General features: G+C 41.6%; 2 protein-coding genes across 2 annotated transcripts in view; one reads left to right on the top strand and one right to left on the bottom strand.

Annotated features, from left to right (window-relative positions):
* LRP1B (LDL receptor related protein 1B) overlaps positions 1–26,552 on the bottom strand; it is a 2,110,020-nt gene that overhangs the window by 127,210 nt on the left and 1,956,258 nt on the right. The window contains exons 76-78 of the mRNA XM_077447755.1: positions 13,337–13,456; positions 2,938–3,179; positions 280–503 (exon numbers count right to left, since the gene is read on the bottom strand). Coding sequence (XP_077303881.1) covers positions 280–503; positions 2,938–3,179; positions 13,337–13,456 — 586 coding nt within the window. The remainder of the gene's footprint in view (positions 1–279; positions 504–2,937; positions 3,180–13,336; positions 13,457–26,552) is intronic.
* LOC143923834 (uncharacterized) lies at positions 4,184–11,018 on the top strand. The gene is made up of 2 exons (XM_077447754.1): positions 4,184–4,780; positions 8,632–11,018. The coding sequence occupies exon 2, from the start codon at positions 9,027–9,029 to the stop codon at positions 10,551–10,553; it is 1,527 nt and encodes a 508-aa protein (XP_077303880.1). The 5' UTR covers positions 4,184–4,780; positions 8,632–9,026; the 3' UTR covers positions 10,554–11,018.

The raw sequence follows: 26,552 nt of genomic DNA, 5'->3' as shown, positions 1-26,552 counted from the left end.
TGACAAAAAAAAAAAAAACAGAACCCGATTGGTTTCTATGCACAGCTACACCGGATTTTGCACTCCCCAGTTTTAGAAAAATCAACCCAACAGGAACTAAGTAATGCAGAGAATTATTTAGAATGAAAACCAAAATCTTTTTATATTTAGATACAGAGAGGAGGAAAGGTTATAGAATTGTCATATTTTGACTTCTGTGTTTCTGGTCTAATCCAGCCTCCACTGTACCTGAAAATACCCATTAGGACTCAATTAACATGAGGAAAAGAAGAAACATACCCTTTTTTAGGATTCACAGTGATTGCATAGGGTTCTCCTGCGATGTTGGTGAGGAGCCGTGTGCAGTTGGGTCCATTGATTTGCCCAACATTTATGGAGTATCTCAGTCTTGTCCAATGAGTGGTGTAATAGCTAAACCAGTGCATTCGGGAGTGATCCGTCCAGTAGATATTCCCCGTCACCCAATCCACAGCTACGTCTCGGGGTCTTTTGAACTCGGGGCACTAGGAGAGAGACAATGTCAGGACACAGTTTCCCTTTCATAGCAGGTAAGAATATGGCTAGCCGTTGGGTCTTTATTATTCATAACATTTTCACAAAAATGTTATACTTTTATGTAACTGTAGTCATCAAAGATAAAAAAGAAAAACATAATAACATATAGTTTTAAGCATATCGAAAGTCAAACCTTTTTCTTATTTATTGTAAAACAATGGTTAAAATCCATGTTTTTTTAAGGGTTTTTTTTGCGCTACATTATGGAGATTTTGCTTCACATTCTGTCCAAAGTGAGGGAATGAAAGATATTCTTTGTTGCTGTTTTCAACATTTTGGATTTAAGAAAACATCCCTGGCCTAATCAGTGCAGCAGGGGGGCTGGGCACAGAGAGGTAGCTATTTAATGATTTTTTGCCATAAGAGGAATAATGCTCCGTGCAATGGTTTCCAACAATATAATTAAAGTTTGACTCTTACTTTTTTATTTTATCAATCCACTAGGGCAGGTTGGAATTTTAAAGTGGTTGTAAACCCTCCCCCACAACTTTGTCCCATATAAATCAGCATAAAAAACCCTAATGAACACTGATTGTAGATATCTCCTTACTTGCTTAGTATTGTTTTAATCCTTTTTGTTCTTTAGAATGACGTCACTGAGCATGCCCAGAACTCCCCTGATTTACAGCACACTCTGTGTGCTTATCTATCTGTTATCAGGACTTCCTACACACAACACTGATACCCCAGGAGACTTCATAATCACTCAGAGCTTCCTCCTACACACCATGTGACCATGTGACCTCACATGCAGTATAAAGCAGGGCATGGGACAGCATTACTGCAGACTTATCAGCTGAAGCTGATAGGACTCACACAGGCAAACACTAGGTAATCAGCACAAGTAAATACTATGAAATAAAACATGTCAGCTATGAGCAGGGAAGCAGGGTTGTCATAGAAATGTTGGATTGAGAAGGAGGCTTGGTTAACAGTACAGGAAGTTCTCAATGTAAGGGCGGAAATACACTCCACTGTGGACTCAGAAAACAATACTTAAGATGGTGCTGCCTAACCCCTGGAAACAAGTTTTTTAAAGTTTCTTTAAACAGTAAGTAATATGCGATTTGGGCTGGATTACAGTGGCTATAGTTTGATAATTACTTATTATAATGGACTAAATGAAAAGAAGCCTCAGCGTGGGAGAGTTTACTTCCTCTTTAATTGTCGAGAACCGTGCAATGGACGAGTGTGTATAGTATTCACTACTGACCTCTCCACTCAAGTGTTACCCATTCCTGACCTATGCACTCTATACCTTAAAGAAGGAATGGACATATACATTGGATCTATGGGAGCTGCACACCCCGATAAGTAATAGAAAAAAAATCAGAAAAACAGGGAATTTTTTTCTGTTCTCTATACTTTACCCAATCATGACCTATGTAGTTGTTGACCTGAACTATATACAGTACCCCCTCCTGATCCCTTTACTCTGTACTTTATATACTCTTGACCCCAGACACTTGGTATGTAACCCACTTCTAAAAACTTGAACTCAGTACATTACCCACTTCAGCCCTGGGTCCAAAACACTCTCTGCTGTTTCAGAGCTATAGCTGTGCAAACAGCGAAGAGCATGAGCTTTGTAACCTAACTATGCTAGAATAAGTTGTTCCTCCCATATAGAAGCTTAGGTCAGATGCCCTACAAACAATTCCTTGCTGTATTGCCATATTCTGCAGTGCTCTCCATCATCTGCTCTTGTATTTAAGAAAATGGTCATAAAATAAATATTTAGGTTGCCACTGCTGACTTGCTTCCATAAATGCTGTGCTGATCTTGGAGCATCACTACATTTGCAGTGTTTGATTTGGTAGTGCAGATCTGGAGTTCTTGCTTGCTCAGGGTCATTGATTTAAAAAAAAAATACAGATGTCAGGCAGTCAGCATTTCCAGGCCATCCACAATGGAAGGCCACACGTTTCTGTTGTGGAAGGTGTTATTTAGGCCTAGTTGTCTGGAAACCACTGTCCGTTGTCTCCTCTAGGCCTACCTCCACAGATCCAAGGGATCCTCTAATGGCAAGCTAGAAACCGACACTGGTGCATACCGTAAACTACCTAATTACTAATTCCTTTTGCTAACTACAAATGTTAATATTTTAAAAAATTATTTAAACAACTAATTTAGCACCTGCATCATCCCCATGCAAGTTTTTTTGAATAGAAAACTTTGAGCATGTCAAATACAGATCAGAAGAAGGTCAACGCAGGTCAAATGCATTTGTCAATGAATTCTGAATGATCTCAGAATCATCAGTGTCTGATATCAAACTGATACCGTTAACATAAGCCCAATAATCATAGACACAGGCCCCAAAATACATTTCAAGATGAAAAATACATGCTGCAGTATTCTAAAGCAGATTCTTACACTCACAATCAATCCACTCTTGGTTTCTTTGCCTGCCCTTCCATGAAAGGTGTTATAGAAAATTCCTCCGGGGTTGAACTGAGTGCTCCAAATGATCATGTTGCCCTGGAGGTAGGTGTCCATCCCAGTAATCCTAGAATTGTGTGCAATGCGGGATATTTGCTGGTATTCCACGCTGTAGCCAAATGGATGTCTGAAAGCCAGGATCTCAGTGTCATTGGCCACGTAGAGAATTTGTTCCTCTGAGTCTGCAATCATAAAAGATACTCATTTCAGTTTTCATAAGAGCAATAAGAAAGGGACCTGAAAATATGGAAGTCTTAAGGAAAATATTAGAGGAAAATTTCGAGTGTATATAAAAATCAAAGTGTCTGTATTGGCAAATCTTTTTTTTTTCTTTGTTGATATTCCCACAAGCTCCACCCAAAAGAGGAAGCTCTGTTGGTCTGCCTCCTCCTCCCGTCCACTGCCACATGTGGCACCTTTTGGTTGGAGGGGGAGCAGGTACCTGGTTTTGACAGGTACACGTTCCCAGTTACGGTTCAGTCCAGTTGCAGCAAACTGAGCAAGAAGTTATACCTCCCTCATTCCCCAGCAGCCTTTTGGGACAATTCACATGCCCAGAAGACTAAGGCCCATTCACAAAGTGCACTGCACTTTGTGCATGTGCAGTAGGAAACCGGCTGTGAAGTCAGGATGGCGGTGCCAGCATCCTATAGTCGATTGAAGAATCGGCTCGGGTGAAGACACCGCTGGATTCCTGGACAGGTAAGTGCCCTAATATTAAAATTTATCAGCTACAGTATTTGTAGCAACTGACTTTTAATTTATGGGGGAACCTGGAGCCTGGAGCTCCTCTATAAAGACACAACAGTAATCAAGAGGATATCTCTTAGTCAAGTGTCTCCATTAGAATATTTGCTTTTACCTCCTGTTCTTGTGGCTCCTGTAAAATGTTGATTTCCCAGGACTTTATGTGTCTGGAACACTGACTACAGGGACAAAAAAATCTTCCAATGGGAACAAACCAACAAGGGACCTAACACTCCATTCAAAACTAATGTAATGTTTGAAAGAACAATCCGTCTCCATTTTTCAGCACAATCAAATCTGGTGATCCTACCAGTAAGATAAGACCATGCAACCTTTTATAGGATGACAACACTTATATATTTTAACTGCTGCTAGTACATTCTGCCGTAGTCACCACAGTAAGGGTTCATCCACACTGGATACTCCATAGATGTTATAAGGTAAATGAGGGAACCATCTTGTTAGAAGACATCCATTTTGGGTATTGGAAAATTACTGTTAGCATGACATAGAAATCTATTGCTTAAGGTCATATGTGTTTTTTACTTGTACAATGTATTTTATCACAAGGTTAGTTATCTGTTCAGAACAGTTGGATGTGGTTAAGCTACTTCCTTTTAAGAGCAGAAGTAACTTTATGGCGTTAGACCACAGGCCTATCTTGGATTACATCTAAGAAACATTCTAAACTGTGAATATATATATTTAGCTTTTTGTTTCTAGGCAGAAATTGTTTGTACAAAAAACCATGATGACGTAGTAAAATATACTATCTTGCATATTTTATGTGGCAGTCCCTGATTGGTTAAACCACAGGGCTGTCCTTCTGTTCAAACTAAATAAAATTGTTGTGTGTGCTTCAATAGGCACATTCATTATTCACGTACAATAGCGTGTATGTGTAATGTTTTGTCCACCGGTGAAAGGGACCTCCGCTCTTCAATCCTAGCCTAGGCTACCAGGGGTTACTTACAGAAGACGAGCAACCTAACAGTTTTGGTACCAGCAAAGTGGGGTTCGTCTCGTCTTGCGACAGGTAAGTCACTTTACTCTTTTTTACCTGATTGGTGAATGGTGTAAACACTTACTCTGTCCGGGCGGCCGCTACGAACTTAGTTTAAAATTAAAAGAAGTAACTGTGCCTTCGCGAGGAACTAGGCTGGTCCCTCGGGAGGTTAAAAGGGCTCGCAAGGAATTTATAGGTTTAGGGGAGTCCGACTAGGTTGGTCTGACTTAAAACTATTGGTGATAGTATTTTTAACACGGGAAGTAGTAGATTACGCCCGTGACAAAGGGATTGGTGGAGTGGACGCCCATTTGAAAAAATTTTTTTTTTAAAAAAAAGTGCACTATAAATTGATAAATGTATTGCAATATGGTTATTTCATGTCTTAAAGTATATTAAGAATATGTCTGTTTCTCTCTAGGTACACGTGTAAGTATATAGAGTATAAGTTTTAATATAGAGTATAAGGAAAATAATTGTTGTTGTTTAAATAAGTGCAGAATATGAGGAGCCCTCTTGTAGTGACATAGTATCCGCCTGCCCCCATTGCACGTTAGGTCTACTCTTCCTAAGAATAGATGACAAGTGGATTTTACTGACCACCAGACCAGGGGGGTTCTCTTGCAGACTTGGTGTAAGAGGGGTATATCCCGCCACCAGGAAAAATTTACCCTTCATCGTATATTAAGGGTAAATCTTCATAGTTTTATATAAGTCCATCTGCCCCAAAAAAGATCAGGGATCCTACTCCCAGACCAGAGACCGGATTGTTGGACAAACCGGGTGTTATCACCTGTGTCCTGCCACTAGACACACACTGCCCAGACTACTAGATGGGGAATACTGCAGCAACCCAAGCTATGGCCACCCCATCACCCTATGAATTTGTCAGTAATATGATCCCTGGCCCCCAGGTAGAACCATTTTGGACACAAGTCCGAGAAAGGTGTCAGCAATTGGGGATACATGACCCAGGGCCATATGGTCCTTGTACTGAGGAAGACTGGCAAGAAGTCAGTAAAATTTGTCAGGTACATAAGCATTCTTATCCTCCCTGCAAAGGGGCTGACCCACAATACATGAAGGATTGTTTCTGTGCATGGAACAAATGCCTTGGAAAATATAGGCAATTGTGGACAGCAAGGACATTGGAAATCCCAGTGCCCTTATAGGACTGGACAGATTAGAGCAAGAGGCAGAGGCAGGGGATTTAACCCCCAGACCCGCCCACAGTATCCCCGTTATCTGCCATACCAGAACCCTCGTCAACCACTACCCCAATATCCTACACAGCCACAAATAATGCACCGAGGGAAACTCTGTTGGTATTAATGGGACACCTGTCACCCATCCCATCACTCCACCACTGACTGTAGCCACTCCAGAAGGACAGAAATTATGTACCCAAACTTTTGCCGTCTTGTCCTCATGCCCTGTGCCCCGTATGGGACGGGACCTCTTGGCACAACTGTGTATTACCATTAAGTTTAATAAAGAAGGTTCCCTTACCGCTAGTTCACCATTATGTGACTTACATGGCCCTAAGCGACATGCACACAGAGGGTTCCCAAAAAGACATGCACACAGGAGTTTCTTTCTGATGATACCTTCCTCCCTTGACCATCACACGATTTGGGCAGAAAACAAAGGTAGTGTGGGCTTTATTAATTGCACACCATATGCACCCCAAATGCGATCAGATGCAGGGATACAATATCAAAAACAGTATCCCCTACCCCCAGAGAAAGTCCAAGGCATCTCCCCTCAAATTAATGATTACATATCAAAAGGTATCCTGAGACCGATCATCAGTCCCTGGAACACGCCCATTTACCCCGTAAAAAAGGCCAGTGGGGAGTGGAGACTTGTACAAGACCTCAGAGCAGTAAACAAACAAGTGATTCCCCTCCCACCCCTAGTCTCAGACATCACTTATTTTTTCATGCATACCGGCAGACTCTCTATGCTACACAGTAATTGATTTAGCGAATGCTTTCTTTAGCATTCCCATTGCAGAGGAAGCCCAACCTATGTTTGCTTTCTCCTGGGCCGGGGGCCAACTAACCTGGCAAGGGTATGTAGACAGTCCAGCCGCCTTCTCTATGGTACTCAACGAGACTGTCAAGTCTTGGACATCTGAGCGAGGGTCGGTACTGATACAGTATGTGGATGACCTGCTCCTGTGCAGTCGAACTGCTGAAGATTGTGCGGTCGATTCAACATCACTGTTACAACACCTAGCTCACGCCGGGCATCTAGCCTCAAGGAAGAAAATACAATGGTGCCAGCCACAGGTAGAATACCTAGGGTGCATTCTAAAGGAAGGGACAAGGCTAGTGTCCCCCAAACGTGCCGCAGCCCTTCGAGCTCTCAGTCCCCCAAAAGACAAGGCCGCCCTACTCTCATTTTTGGGTGCAATTGTATATTGCCGCCAATGGATCCCTGACTGTTCTCATTGTGATAGTATCCTAAGAGAGGCTACTGGCTCGACAGCCCCTAAATTAATAGATTGGACTGAAGACAGACTACAAGCTTTTCAAGCTCTATTAAACAGTCTGTCAAATGCTCCCGCCCTAGGGTTGGTAGACTATGGTAAAGCTTTTCAACTATACTGTGTAGTCTCGGGGACCTCTTTTGCCGCGGTTTTGACACAACAGCATGGAACAGGCTACCGCCCTGTCTCCTACCTATCTAAAAAAAACTCCCCATCCAAGTACAGGGAATGCCATTCTGTCTCCAAAATCTTGCTGCCTGTGCAATGTCTGTACAAGATGCAAACAAATTAGTGCTAGGTCACCCATTGACTCTCTATACCACTCATTCAGTCACGCATCTTATTCAGAACATGAATACCCAACATATGACCTCGCAAAGACTTAGTGGTTATGAGATAACACTGATGAACACTGATAACCTCACACTCAAATATGTGCCTGCCAGCAACCCCGCTGTGCGCCTTTTGCATTCCATGTTGCGTTTACCACATGACCCAGACATTATACATGACTGTTCGGAAAAGGTTGCTGCTATTACCAGTCCCAGACCGGATCTCACTGACACCCCTATCTCAGGTGCAGAGGATGTTTTCGTTGACGGTAGCTGCTCACGTCCCTCTGACTCCACCTTTTTAACCGGTTATGCAGTTGTTCAACTACCAGACATCGTACTGGAGGCAAAATCATTACCTCCTTCTTCAGCCCAGGTAGCAGAGTTAGAAGCCCTCACTAGGGCCTGCATTCTATTCACCGGTAAAGAGGTGAACGTCTACACAGACAGTAGATATGCTTTTGGAGTGGTGCATGATTTTGGTGTGATATGGGCCAATAGAGGTTTTAAAACCGCAGACAACAAAATAATTGGCAACTCCACACAGATTAGTGCTCTCCTCCAAGCCATTCTTCTTCCAAAAAAGGTAGCCATAATTAAAGTAAAGACACACTCCTCTGACAGCAGTCGTGTTTCAAAAGGGAATGCTCTTGCTGACAGAGAAGCTAAAAGAGCTGCTGCCTTTTCCCCTAACCCACCTGCCCCCACAACAATGTTTTTCAAGGAACACTTCGCAGCACCTAACTTTAAAACTGTCATAGCACAGATGCAATCAATGGCCACAGAAGATGATGTCCATTTTTGGACAAAGGAAGGATTGACCAAAGACCCTGAAGGTCTTTGGTCAAAAGAGGGGAAGATCCACATGCAAGAACAAAATTATCACCCTTTGAGGTCCTCATGGGAATCCCCGCAAACATAGAATTACCCCCATTAGACCAAGACACTGATATTGACATTTATTCCCAACAGGAAATGTACGTGAAAAATCTGGTAAGTATGCTCCACGAAATAAACGAACAAGTTTCTGTCACCTTTTTTCCCTCTTCCCACAGAACCAACGCATCCCTTCATCCCTGGGGATAAAGTGCTGATCAAACAATTAGCACAAAGAAAGAGTATCGGACCGGCTTTCTCAGGACCATGGAAGGTGGAAAAGGTATCCAGGACCGCAGTGTTAACAGACCTAGGAAACACCTGGATCCACGCCAGCCGTCTTAAAAAGTGTCCCCAGCTTCCCTCGACTCCAGAGCCCCTGGCAGTGACAGAGCAGCAACTCCCAAGAACAAGATCTACAAGAAGTTCAGAGAGGCATAGAACAAATTTCCCTGGAAGATCCCACACCCCCTCAAAAGGACAAAACAGAGCCAACAACTGCCGGGATGAGAAACGAAGAAGAAGAACAGAACTCTTAGATAACAAATAATCAGAACTTTAAAAAAAAACAAAGATGCTTTCTCCATCAGTGTCAGGGAAGGCTGTATGCCTTTGGGGTAGTCTGGTACTATTTGTATTCCTGCCCACATGGTTTATAGCCAACTGTATATATCATCCAGAAGATTTAGGTCTATTAAAAGGGATATGTGGACCACCTAAGATGAATAATACCCCCGGCCAAAGACATAGTAGAAGTATTGTACCCGTTAATGAGTCACCTAAGGGACTGACTAACAAGATGTTACTACTAAAATTCAAATATAGCTATGCTCAAAAATCTGGTTTTGAGAAATGCTGGATTTGCAGCAAGCTACATCCCAGTACAGCTAGAATCCCTCTCATGGCAGTCCCCTTGAATTTTACCCCCCTCCTTAATGGAACACCCCCTATCGTCCTAACGAATGTTACTAGGACCCGTCCAAATAAAACCCTCACTTTCCAAATTATAGGTAGAAGCCACTTCCCAGACTGGTGTTTCCGACTGGGAAACACCACAGATGGAGCCGAGGTTTGCAAACAAGCAAAACTTAACATTTCAATGACATCATTTAACAGTCCTTCTTTCTTCCATACTTCAGATCCCACCCTAAATGCCACCTTTTTAGACTTTCTTAGCTCCAGTACCAAGACTACAATACACCAATTAATGTCAATTCTGGTGCTCTCTGGCCTTTCTGATACTCTTAGGAACGTGTTCCATAAACGACCCCTAGCTCTAGGAAATACCATATATATATGCTGCGGCAAACTCTGTCACCCCTGGATCCCAACCAAACCCCAGGGGTGGTGTTACCTTGCAGCCCTGGTTCCTATTATGGGGGTATTAGGGGATAACAAGGGAAGTCACCTCCTTGAAGCCAGCATGCATCCTAGATATCCCCTTAGACACCGTAATAAACGAGAATTGTTTTTAGGAAAAGATATGGCCTGGGCATGGTTCCCTTCCTGGACAGGGTGGGGAATTGACCTAATGAAAAGATTAAATAATTACACTGGCATAATTGATGAGATTCTGGAGGAAAATTCTGATGACATAACCAAACTAAATCTAGAAACTAGGGCAATTAGGAAGCAACTAGAACTACATGAGTTGGCTATAGAAAGTATGAGTGCAGCCCTTACTGGCCTCTGTGAGACTACTGAGGATTATGAGTGCTGTACCTGGATTCATAATACCAGCATCGAAGTCCCAGACTACTATGACGTTATTGCTCAACACAGGGAAGAGGTAAATAAACTACAGAAAGAGGCAAGGAACATAGGAAAAAACTGGGATCCCTTCTCGAGCAGTTTTAGTTTTGGGGGATTAATATCTTGGCTCCGAAATGCTGCCATGACAATTGTCACTGTGATTCTCTTCATTCTATTTTTATATGCCTGTTATAAGATAATCAAATGTTTATGTAAAAAGGGAAACACGGTCGCTCCGAAGGATCTGAAACTCACTTCCATTGTTAAGGATCCAACGGTATGGTATAAAAACCAAGAGCATAAGGGTTCGGAGTATGAAGCCTGTGCTTTTAAATTAGAAAAGGAATGATCATTATGTAAATCACAGAATGATCAAAGGGAGGATTATAAGGTAAATGAGGGAACCATCTTGTTAGAAGACATCCATTTTGGGTATTGGAAAATTACTGTTAGCATGACATAGAAATCTATTGCTTAAGGTCATATGTGTTTTTTACTTGTACAATGTATTTTATCACAAGGTTAGTTATCTGTTCAGAACAGTTGGATGTGGTTAAGCTACTTCCTTTTAAGAGCAGAAGTAACTTTATGGCGTTAGACCACAGGCCTATCTTGGATTACATCTAAGAAACATTCTAAACTGTGAATATATATATTTAGCTTTTTGTTTCTAGGCAGAAATTGTTTGTACAAAAAACCATGATGACGTAGTAAAATATACTATCTTGCATATTTTATGTGGCAGTCCCTGATTGGTTAAACCACAGGGCTGTCCTTCTGTTCAAACTAAATAAAATTGTTGTGTGTGCTTCAATAGGCACATTCATTATTCACGTACAATAGCGTGTATGTGTAATGTTTTGTCCACCGGTGAAAGGGACCTCCGCTCTTCAATCCTAGCCTAGGCTACCAGGGGTTACTTACAGAAGACGAGCAACCTAACAGATGTCTTTCCCCGGGCAGTAGAAAAACGCTGGACGCTGATAAACACGTGAACTGCTTTTAGCTATGTTTACCAGCGTTTAGCAGTGTCAAGCGTTTGAGTGTTAATCAATTTCATTGGCCAGAATTGGCCAGAATATGTCTTCTTACCATTGAAATTAATTAATGCCAACACGCATTTACAGGTGTTTTTGCTGCATCTATTATTTTTCTACCAAAACTTCACTCTTCTGAACTAGATTCTTCTTTGTTCTGGAGAAGTAGCTTTGATGGCCTCTAAATGTTACTGCTTGTAAACTCTGCTAAAAGCCTATGTGTGCATGGACACGTTGGCTTTTACTGAGTTGTGTTGAGGGGCTATGGCAAAAAAACACCAAAAGCTCCAAAAACTTGAGTTAAGGAGCAGCAATGTGCATGAGGCCTAAAACTATAACATGTTCAAGTTCATACAAAATGGCTACAGAATGTACTTGATGAACGAAAACAAAAAAAAAAAAAAAGAAAGAAAGGGGAAATATACATATATATGTAACCAAAAAATAATGTTATCCAATATTAATGTTCTGAGAATTTAAATATACTTTAAATAATCACAAATAATCACACATTTGGTGGGAATAAATCATCAAAACAGTACTTCTTAAAAGTTACTTTCTTCTAACCATTCATATGTTTAAAACCAAACTCCATTAATTATTTGTATTGCATATTTACATTGGTCTATCTTGGGTTGGGAGGTGCTCGCTCGGTAATGCCACCATTCATAGACCACCTTGTATTTTTTGATGAATACAGGGCATTCTCTGATTGATCAAGGAGGAGAGAAAAGGCTCCACAATCTCTACCTCTTCGTATCAGAGATCACCCTGTATTCATTTAAAACATTACAAATTCTTTAAAAACCAGCTGTGCAGTAAGACAGTTGCTCACATAGAACTTGAGCACCAACTACAGTGATTTCCAGCTTCCCCAGTGATCCATCGGGTACGAGTAATGCATACTTGCGTTGTACTAAGCTGGATTAATGTAAGTATGGAATACAAATAATTAATGGAGTTCAGCTGTAATAAAAAGTAAGACAAAAATCTATTTTGTAGACATATTTTTCCAATGTACAAAAATTTTGGTCTCAGACAATCATGTTTCTAAAGGCACCATCCCAATTTCAGAAATGTTACACATTTCTAATCACTCAGCAGCTCAATTGTTCATCTTTATACAGAAAAAGCTCCTGCCTTGAACGCTATGCTGGGGGGAAGACATTTGTGTCGGGAGCCTCTTGCCTCTGAATTGTCCTGTCCATCCCCCATTCAGTTCAGCTGTCTTAGGGCCAAAAGTGGTAATCTTAATGCCATTGGACAATGTCTGTTTCTGTACTCTGTGCCAACTTGGCTATTACATATGGCTATGTGCATGTTCCATCAACCTCAGCTCGTGGGGGAGGAAGGGGGAGGCACACTCTGGAATCTTTGTCTTGGGCATCAGAGAAACGTGTCCTGGCACTTCTGACAATGGATGGAAAGACATCTTTAGTTGAGTAATGCCTGGATGTTCAACCATCTTGTGATGTCTATAGACAAACTCAACAGGGGTTATTTACTAAAGGAAAATCCACTTTGCACTGAAAGTACACTTGGAAGTAAAGTCGCTGTAAATCTGAGGGGGGCATGCAAGGAAAATAAAAAAAAAACAGCATTTTAGTTTGCACATGATTGGATGATAAAATCAGCAGAGCTTCCACTCATTTCAGATCTACCCCTTAGATTTAGAGCGACTGCACTTCCAAATGCACTTTCAAGTGCACTTGCAGTGCAAAGTGGATTTGCCTTTCGTAAATAACTCCCATAGTCTTGACTTTTTTTTTTTTTTTTCATGGGGTATGGAGGTTATAAAGCCAGCTGATAAGCAAACATACAAAAAATAATAATTGTGGATGGCATGTTTGCCATCCACTGCAAATATCTAAAAATGTATTTTTAGACATAATGAGGCAAAGTGCAGTCCATGGCAACCACATAAATTGATACTACTCTGATTGATTGGCTCTATTTTTACATAATCTAGATAACTCCTGAATTAGTACATTTGTTTTGAAGATAAATCACTTTTAAAAAAATCTGGAAAACTATGGATGAGGAAAAAAAAACAGTAATATATTTTATATTCTCTTTTATTTTTATTTTTATTTACCTTTTATAACGCAGCTGTGGCCCTGTTCTATGAAGTTTCTGTCACAGGTGCATTTGTAGGAGCCTTTCATGTTGGTACAGTGGTGGGAACAGCTCCCCAGGAGTAAGCACTCATTGATATCTGAAACACAAGGAACTCGGAATGGTGAGTATCAAAGGAATTTGATTTACAGCTTTATTGTCACAGTAGAGATGCCTGTGTTTTCAAGCTGCAGTACCCTGCTTTCTTTATTAAGAAAAAATAATAATAATGAGTTAATGAAATATAAGACCATGTAACTGACAAAAAAAATGTACATAGAGCATTGTTTGAATTCTTTGCCAAGAGCTGACATTCCAAATTCACTAAAAAGGGATTTCAGAATTACAAAACACAGGACCCTTTATAATATTACTGTTGTGTTTCTCAGCAAACAGATGATCAGCAAACAGATAATCTAAATCAGGAGTTTCTAAATGAATCCCTGTGGGCCACATCCACCCCACTATAAGATTTTGCCTGGACTGCAGCAACTCATCCAGTATTTATGACAAGTGTTTCTATGGTGCAGGTGGGTCAGCCGCCAGCACCATAACAACCAATGATGCTGAGTGGCCAGGACACACAGCTATTGCAGATTGTCGCCCAGACTGCACCATAGAAAGGCGAGAACCAGATCCACCAGAGCAGTGGCATCCAGAACCACCCCGCATTTAGAAGAGGGCCTTTTCTGCCTCCCATCTTGTGCCATGCTGTCACTGTGGTGAAGATTGTTACATAGTTATATAGTTAGTCTGCTTGAAAAAAGTTCATCCAGTTCAATCAATAGAAGGGAAGAATGTATACAGTCTTATATACACAGTTGAACCAGAGGAAGGCAAAAAAAAAACAATAAACATAACACACTTTTCTCCAGCAGGGGAACAAATTCCTTCTTGATCCCCCAACAGGCAATTAGATATTCCCTTGATTGACTTTACCTATAAATAATGGGGTTTATTTACTAAAGCTGGGAAGTGCAAAATCAGGATCACTTCTGCATAGAAACCAATGAGCTTCCAGGTTTTATTACCAAAACTTAATTGAACAAGCTGAGGTTAGAAGCTCATTGGTTTCTATGCAGAAGTGATCCTGATTTTGCACTTTCCACCTTTAGTAAATAAACCCCATTGTGTACTTAAAAGTGGGGTATGCCTGTATAATATGTGTATCTAGGAAATAATTCAGGCCTTTAAAAAAAAAAAAATCTACTGAGCTAGCCAGAACCAGCTATTTAGGGAGTATATTCCACATGTTCACAACTCTTAGCCCTTGTACACACGGTCGGAGATTCCGTTGGAATGTGTCCGATCGGAGCGTTTTGTCAGATATTCCGACTGTGTGTGGTCTGCATCGGACTGTTTCCGTCGGAATATCCGTCGGACCAACTTTTACAACTTGCCGGAAATATTTTCTGACAAAATGCTCCGATCGGACATACTCCGATCATGTGTAGAGAATTCCGATCGGACAAAGTGCCACGCATGCTCAGATCAAATTCCTACACCAAGGCTATTGGCTACTAGCGTGAACATAGTCCCGTCGTAATGAAATAACGTCATCATGTCGGATTTCCCGACAACTTTGTCCGACAGTGTGTATACAACAGTTTCGGACAAAATCCGTTGGACAAAATCCGACGGATTTGGTTGTCGGAATCTCCGACCGTGTGTACAAGGGCTTACTGTAAAGAAGCCTTTTCATATTTGGAGATGAATTCTCTTTTCCTCCAGACATAAATTGTAAGGTAGGAAGGCTGATGACTCTGATGTAAAGAGGGGATTCAATTTGAAATAGGACTCTGATGTGAAGGGAGAGTCCTGATTTCAGGGGGCTGTGTTGCGAAGGAGGGACTCTGGTGTGAAAGGAGGACTCTCGCATTAAAGGGGGACTCTCATGTGAATGGGGGAACCCTTATGTGAAGATGGGCTCTGATGGAAAATGGGGCTCTGAAGTGAAGGTTAGATCTGATGTAAAAGAGGGAATCTGATGAGAATGGGCACTCATGTGAAGAAGGGGGTCTGATGTGAACGAGGGACTAAAAAACAAATGAGGGGTTCTTTTTTAAAATGTTTTGGATAAAGTAGGGATATGCTAGAACCCTTTGCTGTTTGTGTCTCCACTGATTAGATTTACCCTCTGTATTGATCTTGGTGACCATTCTAACTAAATCAGTGATGGGAAATCTAAAATGTTATAGTTGTCAATGGCACAACTACTGAGTGGGAAAAATTTCAATGGGGAAATATGTTCTACTGAGAAATACCTAAGAGGGGAAGTCAATTTTCAATATTTTTTGAAGCCTCATTTTTTTTCATCTCCAAGGCAGGGGAATACTCCCCATTGCGCCATAGATAGAAAAATCTAAACTGACAGGGGTCTATTTGTACAATTTTTTTATTGCATAAATAGAAGATTATATAGAGGTAATATGATAAGGGTAATGCAAAAAGAAGGCACATATAACACGGCACTAAAGGCATCTCAACAAAACAAAAATAATACAGCTTCAACAAATGTAACAGTAGTCTAGTCTGAAAGAAAGGCTAAAGTTAAATCATAAAATGGAATGTTGGTGAAGAACAAAAATGAGTCCTTGGTATTGCTGGGCATAACTATTGAATAGTCCCAATAGAGGGAGTGGGGGTTTCCAATGGTCCAGATGTGAGAAGGCTCCAATAGTGAGGAAAAAGAGGAAATGCTTGGCTGCGCGTAAGCAAACTGGTAGTACCTTTCCCTACGTTATACAAAATAAAAGTTTGGCTTTACATACATTTTAATGTAATGTATATTACCCGGAAATTCTTGTCTTGACATATTGCAGCATACATCTGATTTGGGTTTTTTGTAATTTGTCTGGTACAGAAGGTAAAAAATATATAACAACTCTGTAATTATGGCCATTATGTTGTTGTGGTTAAAGGTAAGGGCTAGGTATAAAGTGATTAAGTAGAAAGTCAAAGCCCATCTCAATGAAAAAAAAAAATTTGCCATGCAATGTGGCTGCACTACTTATTTTTGTCTAGTAGAGAGGAGAAAGGAGATATATCTTCTGATTCTCCCAGCACAAGACCAGTTTGGCACCCCTGCGCTCCAGCGATATTGAGTTGCTTACTGTTCCTGGCCCCATCAAGCCCAGAGCAGGTTACAAGTGGAAGAGCCATTTTCCAATGGAACAAAAGATCAGGTGACTCTAAGCTTTCACCTCACCCCATAGGCAAAATGAGCATTTGATCTGTGTAGTGCACGCACAGCCCCAATGCATGGGAAAACCTTTTTTTACTGAAGTTGAGCTTTAAGGTAATAGTGAGGTTTAGTGGTTAGGTTAATGTTGAACCATGGGCAGACTAAAAAAAATTACAGATATGATGCAGTCTGCCACAAGCATTAACACATACCATAGTTTTATTACCTATCAATCTTGCCAATAGATTCATTTTTTTACTTCTTTTAGCATGGTGACAACACTCTTCATTTGACACAGCAGTGTTGTCAATCACCCTGCAAACAGGTTAGTCTTAGGCTGGGTAACGATGGACCTTCCTGTTCAACAGAAGTTCACATGGGCCATATCCTCATTTTTTTGCCATCTGTTCCCATTCAGTTTTTTGTCCACATTTTGACAGTGGATGCTGGCAGAACCAAGATGGCTCTATGGGCAGTTGGATATAAACAGACACAGGTTACCTCTGATTTGTCATTTTGAGGTCCAGAAAAATAGAAAGGGACCTTTTCCATTTCTTTTTTTTTGGACCTGGACAGACTTGGAGGTAGGTAGATGTCTCAAACTGGCAGAGGTCTCAAACTGGCAGCCCTCCAACTGTTGCAAAACTGCCTCTGTCTCTGGGAGTCATGTTTGTAAGTGTCAGCCTTGCAATGCCTCATGGAACTTGTAGTTTCCCAACAGCTGGAGGAACTCCAATTTGAGACCCCTGATGCATGCCCATTTGCATCTGCCTGTCCATAGACTTGCATAGAGCTTTTGATTAGGTCCACCTAATAAAATGATAGGTGGACCTGATTTGAAAGCCTGTGTGAAAGGGGTCTTATTGTCCTCTGTAACTTATTTTGTTCATAATAAGTCACATTTTTGAACTGTACCTCTTTAAACCCAATGAAAACTATGAAACACAAAAAAAAGGATCAAGCAAGGAAGGAATTAGATGTGTATAAATGTAAAATCAAAAGTCAGAGAGGAAAAACAGGTAGTGTTGCGCTGGACTAGAAGGATGTCTTAATAATGGGCCTTATTGAGATATAGTTGAAATCAAATAAGAAGATACAAGAGAATAGGAAGAGGTTGAATGTTTTAGCTAATTGGGAAACAAGCAACAGCTGACAGCAAATGAACAGATTGTGACAGAACACGATCTTAGGGAAAGGCTGAAAGGATAAGAAAAGGTGATGAGACAAGGCTTCATCCTCTGAGCCCGCTTCAGAAGCTGAGAGGGTACATCAGTAATCAGTTGCTGAATGCAAGCTGGGATGGCAAATTAATTGTCATCCAATCTCCTTGTGTCAGTTTAGGCTCGGAAACAGCAGTCAAGTTATTAGACAGTGAGGTCAGTAGAGAATGCCTGAAATTCAAGGCTGAGCAGTGAACTGAAAGATTTTAAGAGGTGTTTAGGATTAGATGACAAAGACAAAAAAAAAACGATTGCTTGATAAGGGTCAGGACAAAGTTGCAGAAGCAAAGGCAAAGATTTTTTTCTAAAAATGCATAGCAATGAGTATTGACAGCAACGCCAGTTTGGAAGTTACTTTATATAGAGCAGATGAAAATGACTAGTTATAATGTCCTATGCTTAAAGAATATATAGCTGCGGTACAGACACCACAATCCAAACGGTAGCTATTTCTATCGAAACCAGATGGCATGCACCAACCACTCCCAATCAATACAATCCAAATAAACTTTTTTTTTTTTATCACAGATTTGCTCTATTGCAGAGCCATATTAAGGTAATAAATATATCAATCTTAAAAAAAACCTCCCTCCGCCTTTTACAAATAAAATTAGACAATGTTTATAAAATGTAAAAAAAGAAAAAAAATCACAATTTTTTTTTTACAGTATAAATATTTTCATATATATATATATATATATATATATATATATATATATATATATATATATATATATATATATATATATACACATATTTTCATATATATATATATATATATATATATATATATATATACTGCCATTTTTTACTATGTTATGTTATATCATAACTAATGGTTTGCCGACATTTTTGTCTATAATAGCCAATATGCGTTATGTATGAGAAGAAGTTCATATGAATGAGGTTGGGGATGCTGCAGTGCCTGAAATCATAGAAGAGGAAAGACAGGGACAGGATGAAGTGAAATATGCGCAGCAGCTAGAGGCCAAAAAGCAGACTTGCTTGTGAGAGTTAAAACCCTGTAGGGAGAAAAGTGAATGAGAGTTGAAAGACGGAAGGCAGTGCTTCACAAGAAGGAAAGATCTATGAATGGAGAAAGAGCACCTGTCTCCTGGAAGTTAAAATGGGAAGGAGATATTTTTTTTTCTCAATAACGAGCACTTCTAATGAATTGCTGATTATCATTCCCGAGGGTAGTTGAAGCTGAAACTTTAAATGGTTTATTTACATTAAAACAGATAGCACAAAAAAATAACATATAACAAGTAAACTTTTCAAACATCTCTTATAAGATGTACAAAAGAAAAGTGGAATGAGGGTGCAGTTATCCACCATGTCCAATCAAATTCCTTAGTTTTCCAAAAGAATTCCAAAAGAAAAAGAGAAAGCCTGGTCAGCCAAGGCAAGATCTGTTTTTAGTCCAATTCCTGCAATTTTTCCAAGTTTTTTTTATGACATATGGAGCTGGAGAAGTGAAAATAGACAAGTAAGAAACAATTTCTACATAAGTGTCTCAATTTTGCCCAATACCCAGGTTGCCCATCTGAAGTACATTATATAGCCAAATGTATGTGGACACCCCTCCAACTGTTTGAGTTCAGGTGTTTCCAATGAAGAGTACTCGTAATGCTACAACATACAAAGACATTTTTAAAAATTCTGATCTTCCAGCCACAGTTTGGGGAGGGTCTTTTTCTGACTTAAAGCGGGAGTTCCGCCGTTTTTTTGTTTTTTTTTAAAGCCAGCAGCTACAAATACTGCAGCTGCTGAATTTTAAAATAAGGACACTTACCCGCCCAGCGCGCCCTCGATCGTCTCTCAGGTGCTCCCGCCGCCATCTTGGCTATGGGAGTCAGGAAGTGGAGCCTTGTGGCTTCATTTCCCGGTTCCCTACTGCGCAATAAGGATGGTCCTCGCTGTCTCTGGGATCCGTGTGTTTCACAGCAGACAGCGGGGGACCTGCGGAAAGGGGCGTAGATTCTGTGGATATCTATGCCGGAAGTGGGTGCAGATACCTGTACTGTACAGGTACCTGCACCCCCCTCCCCCCTGAAAGGTGCCAATTGTGGCGCCGGAGGGGGGGAGGGTTCCAATGAGCGGAAGCTCCACTTTAGGGTGGAGCTCTGCTTTAACATGACAGTGCACAAACACTATGACTAAGTTCTGTTGGCCGATTTATGTTTCTATTGGGTGAAACGTGTCAGAGGGGCAGACCTAGGGCATGGATTGTGGTTGTTTTATTAAATTGAGAATTCACCCAACTACTTGGATTAGAACCTATAACTTTAACAGTGTAAAAGCCCGATACACACTATCAGATTTTCTGCAGATTTTTTCCTTCAGATTTACCAAAAGCATATAATATGAGGTCAAACCTTAGGAGTTTCAATTTGTATGCAATCAGGAAGACCCTTCTACTACATGGTTTTGGTAAATCTGAAGGAAAAAATCATCAGAAAATTTGATAGTGTGTATGGGGTTTAAGGCTTATACTCTAGCCTCTAGGACAGTGATGGTAAACCTTGGCACCCCAGATGTTTTGGAACTACATTTCTCATGATGCTCAGCTACACGACAAAGTGCATGAGCCTCATAGGAAATGTAGTTCCAAAACATCTGGGGTGCCAAGGTTTGCCATCACTGCACTAGACTAGTTCCCTAAACTTGCTGTTTTGTTAAATAAACTTGGACTGGAGTGATGTCATCAGTGTGTGTGGTGGTTTCTTATTCCTACATAAAGACATGGCATCTGGGTGAGAAGTAACTCAAGCTGTTTGTCCACTGTGACCTCACATCTCTTCTTATCCAACATCTGTACCTGATCTCACAATTGACCTCACCAATCCCCAGAGAAACTCATCAAATTATTATGGTAAGGTCTCCCAGAATATTGGAGGCAATTGCAGCTGCAAATGATGAATAGGGGGGCTAGAAATGAATATTATAGAATTGGATGTCCAACAAGCTCATCAAAAATGTTCACACCATTAATGCATCTTTAAGGGTCATTTACCACTCCTTATTAGCAAGAAAATGTGCAACAATGCATGTTACATGCATTGTGGTGATGTTCATTTTAAATAGCACCCCAAAAACACCAAGACGGTGCAGATGAATTGCAGCATAATGCAATGCATGGCAAAGCATCGTAGTGAGACCCTATGAGTGCAACATGCAATGTGTAAATGCACTCCACCTAATCAAGGCGCAAGTAATTGGGTGCTTTTACATATTAAGTGCAGAAGAACACTTTTATATATGTTGATTTACTGTGATCATTACTGAATTTTGATGTTTTGTGATCATATATTCTAGATAATTGAATTATGTTGTAAAGTGCTGCACAAACTGTTGGCGCCGTATACATCCTGTATACCGTGTTTCCCCCGAAAGCAAGACTTATATTAATTTTGGCTATAAAAAACACACTAGGGTTTATTTTAAGGGGGTGTCTTATTTATTTACGGTATGTACAAAAATGTTTCTCCAGTCAGCTGAGGAGTCAACATTGTCAAATTCTGTAATCCCAAAAATAAACCTTAGTTAAAAACCTTGTTAAATCGTGTAATAAAGGATTGTATAATGTGCAGTCTCCTTGTGTAACTTTATTGTGGAAAATACCTTATTTAGAGAGCCACTGGGTGTTCATGTGACCTGCTCGAGAACTTCTTCTCTGCTTTGAATACAGGCGTTCCCGGGTTACAAACAAGATAGGGACTGTAAGTTTGTTCTTAAATTGAATCTGTTTATAAGTTGGAACAGGTACATTTTTTAAGTGCAGCTCCAGCCAAAGAAAATATTTTTTAAGCTTTTTGGATAGCATAAGGAAGGGTTAACACCCATGTAATGTCTGTTTTGCTGTCTGTCCCCTTGTTCAGAGGATTTTGAAAATTTTGGGTTGTTGTGGAAACAAGCCTTGGTGGTAAAGCATCAGTAGACCTTTTTCCCATAATAACTCTTAGCCCTTGTACACACGGTCAGAGATTTCGACAACCAAATCCGTTGGAGTAATTCCGACTGATTAATTCCGGAAGAGGTCCGGAAGTGATGTTGCATACACACGGTCGGACAAAGTTGTCGGAAAATCCGATTCTACATAATGTGATGACGTTATTTCGTTACGACGGGACTACGTTCAGGCTAGTAGCCAATAGCTTTGGTCTAGGAATTTGATCTGAGCATGCGTGGCACTTTGTCCGTCGGAGTAGGCTACACATGATCGGAAGTATGTCCGTTCGGAGCATTTTGTCGGAAAATTTTACCGGCAAGTTGGAAAAGTTGGTCTGTCGGATATTCCGACAGAAACAGTCCGATGGAGACCACACACAGTCTGAATATCTGACAAAATGGTCCGATAGGACACATTCTGTCAGAATCTCCGACCGTGTGTACAAGGGCTTACAGGAGTGAATTTCCCTTCCTAGGGGTAGATTTCCTTTAATTTCCTATTGTCTCCCTCCGTTTGTAAGTAGGAGTTGTTTGTAAGTCAGATGTTTGAAACTAGGGGACTGCTTGTACTGCAGAGGGAGGGCCAAGATCCCTGCTGACGTCAGCCCGCTCCAAGCGATGCAGAGGGAGGAGCTGCTGACATCAGCCAGGAGGAGATAAGAAGAGCTCCGGCAGGTCACATGGGCGCTGTAAATAAGGTATTTTACACAATAAAGTTACACAAGGAGAAACACTGCATATTATATAATCTTTTTTACAGAATGGATTACATGATTTTACAAGGACTTTACTAGGGCTAATTTTCGGGGTAGGGCTTATATTGCAGCCATCCCAGAAACTAACGCTCAGGCCGCGTACACACGCGGGGACTGTTCGCCCAACTTTGTCCGTCAAACAGTTTCAGCAAACAGTCCGCTCAAAATTAGCATGGACGGACATGGCCACACACGACGAACGAACAGTTTGCTGAAACCGTGCGCGATGACGTGAACGGCACGTACGACGGGACGAAAAATACGACGTCCTATACACTGCATTATAACTTTCGGCGTGTAAATCCTTTCTGAGCATGCGCGGAACTTAGTTTGACGAACAAGCCTACACACGAGGGGACTGTTCGCTGAAACAAAGTTTCAGCGGACAGTTTTTCGGAATTTCCGAAAAACCTTGTTCAGCGGACTGTTCGCTGAAACTGTCCGCTGAAAGCCCACACACGGGCGGACTGTCCGCCGAAACACTGTTCAGCGGACAAAGTTGGCCGAACAGTCCCCGCGTGTGTACGCGGCCTTAGTCTTATTTTTGGGGAAACAGGATGATAATAATAATAATTTTGTAAATAAAGAGTATATTATAGCAGGTTTATTAAGCCCATAGCACGTTGTATGTATATAGGTATCCACTGTGACAGGATTCATAGCGCTGCATGCAAAGAGTCTCACTATATCATTACAAAATGCGCAAATCATACAGGAGTACTGGCTTGTATTAAATAAAGACAGTTCATTTGGAGCAGTGATGAGGGTGATTTTAATAATTGCTTTTGCATACGAGAATTTAAGCATTTCTGATCAGTGGCACACATACGAGGGGTGGAGGAGGAGCAGTGCACCCTGTGTGCCACACACTGGGGGGTGTCAGGCCAGGGGCCCCCCATCCTCCCCCATAAGTGAAGCAGTGACAGCACAGCGGGCTCAGGCAGTGCAACAGTGATGGATGTGAGTGCAGGGAGAGGCAACCTGTGACAGGATGTGGGGGTGCCGGGGCTGGGTGTGAACTGTACCACTATCCGGGTGATATGCCTCTGGATTGACAAAGGAGCAGGAGATATAGAAAACACTGTCTCTCTCTCCTGTACAACATGGGAGGGAGAGAGAGACAGTGGGACAGCACTGAATAGGAGATGGAAAATGCTACATTAACTAGCAGGTGATTGGTTGCTAGGTGGTCCTAGCACCCAATCATTAGCAATGGTAATGTGAAAAATTAACTCCAGCAGTTCCGCCCTCTGTTCAGCACTGGTGTCTCTCCCCCTCTGCATGAGTAAGGTAGGAAGAGGCAGAGCTGTGAAACATGCACACAGGGATCCAGAGCTGGGGGGGGGGGGTGGCTGTGTAACATGCAGGGGGTCCAAAGCTGGGGGAGTGGCTGTGTAACATGCAAGGGGTCCGGAGCTGGGGGGGTGGCGGGTGGCTGTGTAACATACAAGAGGTCCAAAGCTGGGGGGGTGGCTGTGTAACATGCAGGGGGTCCAAAGCTGGGGGGTGGCTGTGTAACATGCAGGGGGTCCAAAGCCGGGGTGGTGGCTGTGTAACATGCAGGGGGTCCAAAGCTGGAGGGGTGTCTGTGTAACATGCAGGGGGTCCAAAGCTGGGGGGGTGGCTGTGTAACATGCAGGGGGTCCAAAGCTGGCGGGTGGCTCTGTAACATGCAGGGGGTCCAAAGCTGGGCGGTGGCTGTGTAACATGCAGGGGGTCCAAAGCTGGAGGGTGGCTGTGTAACATGCACTGGGTCCAAAGATGGGGGGCTGTGTAACATACAGGGGGTCCAAATTTGGGGGGTGGGGATTGGCTGTGTAACATGCAGGAGGTCCAAAGCTTAGGGGGTAGCGGTGTAACATTCAGGGGGTCCAAAGATGGGAGTTGGCTGTGTAACATAGAAGGGTTCCAAAGCTGGGAGGGTGGGGGTGGCTGTATAACATGCAGGGGGTCATGTACAGGGGTCCAGAGCTGTGGGGTGGGGGGCAGCCTGTGTAACGTAAAAGGGTCCAGAGATGCAGGGGTTGTGTAATGTAAAGGGGTCCAGAGGTGCAGGGGGTTGTGTAATGTAAAGGGGTCCAGAGATGAAGGGGCTTGTGTAATGTGCAGGGGTCCAAAGGTGCAGGGTTCTGTGTAATGTGCAGGGGTCCAGAGCTGCAGGGGGGTCTGTGTAATGTAAAGGGGTCCTGTTGTGGAGAGGGGGTACAAAGTAGTGACAAAGAGATATTTGGGGATGCAGAGGTATGCAGGGGGCACAGTGGGGTGTTTTTATATTTTAAAGTTGGGGGGGGTGTGCCAGTCATAGGATCCAAATGCTCTAGGTATGCCCCTATGTCCGATGCTTCAGCTTTTTGGTGCATTACCAGTCTATTGTTCTGAATAGGCTGCCTTAGTGCAATGCACATCAATGAGTAACATAACGCATGTTAACGAGCATGCACAAATGTTAATGAGCCATAAAACTGTCAAAAGTGCCCAGCTTGCATGAAAATCTCTTTGACACCTGACCTAATTTTATTTTCTACTCTACAAGAATAGGAAAAGAATTAATAAACATCTTGCCACTTTACTCCATTGGGAGAATTTGATACAGCGCCTCGGCACTACAAAGGATAGGCAGTTTTCTCCTCTTCATTCCTGGAGCAACATCGGGTATCTATACGTAGCTTTATTCTCCAGTCTCCAGAGATCTTGTTTACTGCTTGTTCAGTGATGCAGATATATCATTAGAAAATCGAATCATAGAATCTCAGTGCTAATTCCAACAGTGTTTTCCCTTTATTCTAACATTTGTAATGTACCAACATAAGTAAACATTATTTCAAGATATACCGATACTACCCACAGCTCTAGGCATATATTTATACATTTTAGCAATCTGTGCATAAAATGAAACTTATGTTATTAAAAATCCCATTTATTATTAGTCGGTTTACTCAAGGCCAAAGTCTGGCTGGGTACAGCAACTAATAATATAACCCGGGAATTGAAAAAAAGTTATAAAAGTGCATTTTCTTTGGAAAGAATCCTAAGCTCAGCTGTGATTCACAATCTTTTGTTCCTCTTTTCCAGATTACTGTTGATAATTTGGACCTAAGCTCTTATAGTATATTGCAACATCCAAACTGTTTGTAAAAAGAAGGGAAAAAAAAACACTCTTACAAAAAAGAAAAAAAAGTATTTTTTTTCTCACAAATCGGCATTGACAGGACCCACCAGAAACACTATCTAGCCCCCTGCAATATACCTGGAGAGAACATGGCTGTTAAGTTTGAGATTTACTAATCCAAGATGAATTCACCATTGCTATCATGTTTTCTGGAGCAGAAGAAGTTGATTGTCTCATAATAGGAATTAATTAGGGATGACCCCGATGTTCGCATCAAACGTTATGCGGTGTTCACGGCAAATTCGAAAAACACCGTTAATGTCCATGGGACACTAAGATTAAAAACCAGAACATGTATCAATGCAAAAAAAATGCCTAAAGTGAAACAATAAAAATTAAATATTCCTTTAAATTTGTGACTGGGGGTGTCTTTAGTATGCCTGTAAAGTAGTACATCTTTCCCGTGTTTATAGCAATACCACAGCAAAATGACATTTCTAAAGGAAAACATTGAATTCAAAACTGATTGCGGCTGTAATGAATTGTCAGATCCCGGCAATATAGATAAAAATCATTGAATTAAATGGCATGGGTTCCTCTCCAGTCCAATACCAGGCTCTTCAGGTCTGGTATGGATTTTAAGAGGAACCTGTGCTGAAATAAAGAAAATGGTGTAGGGGCCCCCCCAATGTCCATACCAGACCCTTATCCGAGCACACAACCTGGCAGGCTGCAGGAAAAGGGGGGGACTAGACGGGGAGTGTGATGGGGACAAGGGCCTCATCCCCACAACCCTTGCCCGGTGGTTGTGGGAGTCTGCGGGTGGGGGTGTTTATTAGAATCTGGAAGCCCCCTTTAACAAGGGGACCCCCAGATCCCATCCCCCCATGTGAATGGGTATCTGGTACATTGTACCCCTACACATTCACCAACAAATATTGTCAAAATGTTAGTAGACAATTTGGGACAAGTCCTTT

The sequence above is a fragment of the Lithobates pipiens genome, unplaced genomic scaffold, assembly GCF_037356315.1.
Source record: "Lithobates pipiens isolate NorthernLeopardFrog02 unplaced genomic scaffold, aLitPip1_a1.2 Scaffold_22, whole genome shotgun sequence".
Lineage (NCBI taxonomy): Eukaryota > Metazoa > Chordata > Amphibia > Anura > Ranidae > Lithobates > Lithobates pipiens.
Note: the sequence above shows the minus strand (reverse complement) of the source record. Positions and strands in the feature narration are given on the sequence as shown.

Coding starts and splice junctions, on each gene's coding strand:
- LOC143923834 (XM_077447754.1), top strand. CDS start 9,027: ATGCTTTCTCCATCAGTGTCAGGGAAGGCTGTATGCCTTTGGGGTAGT.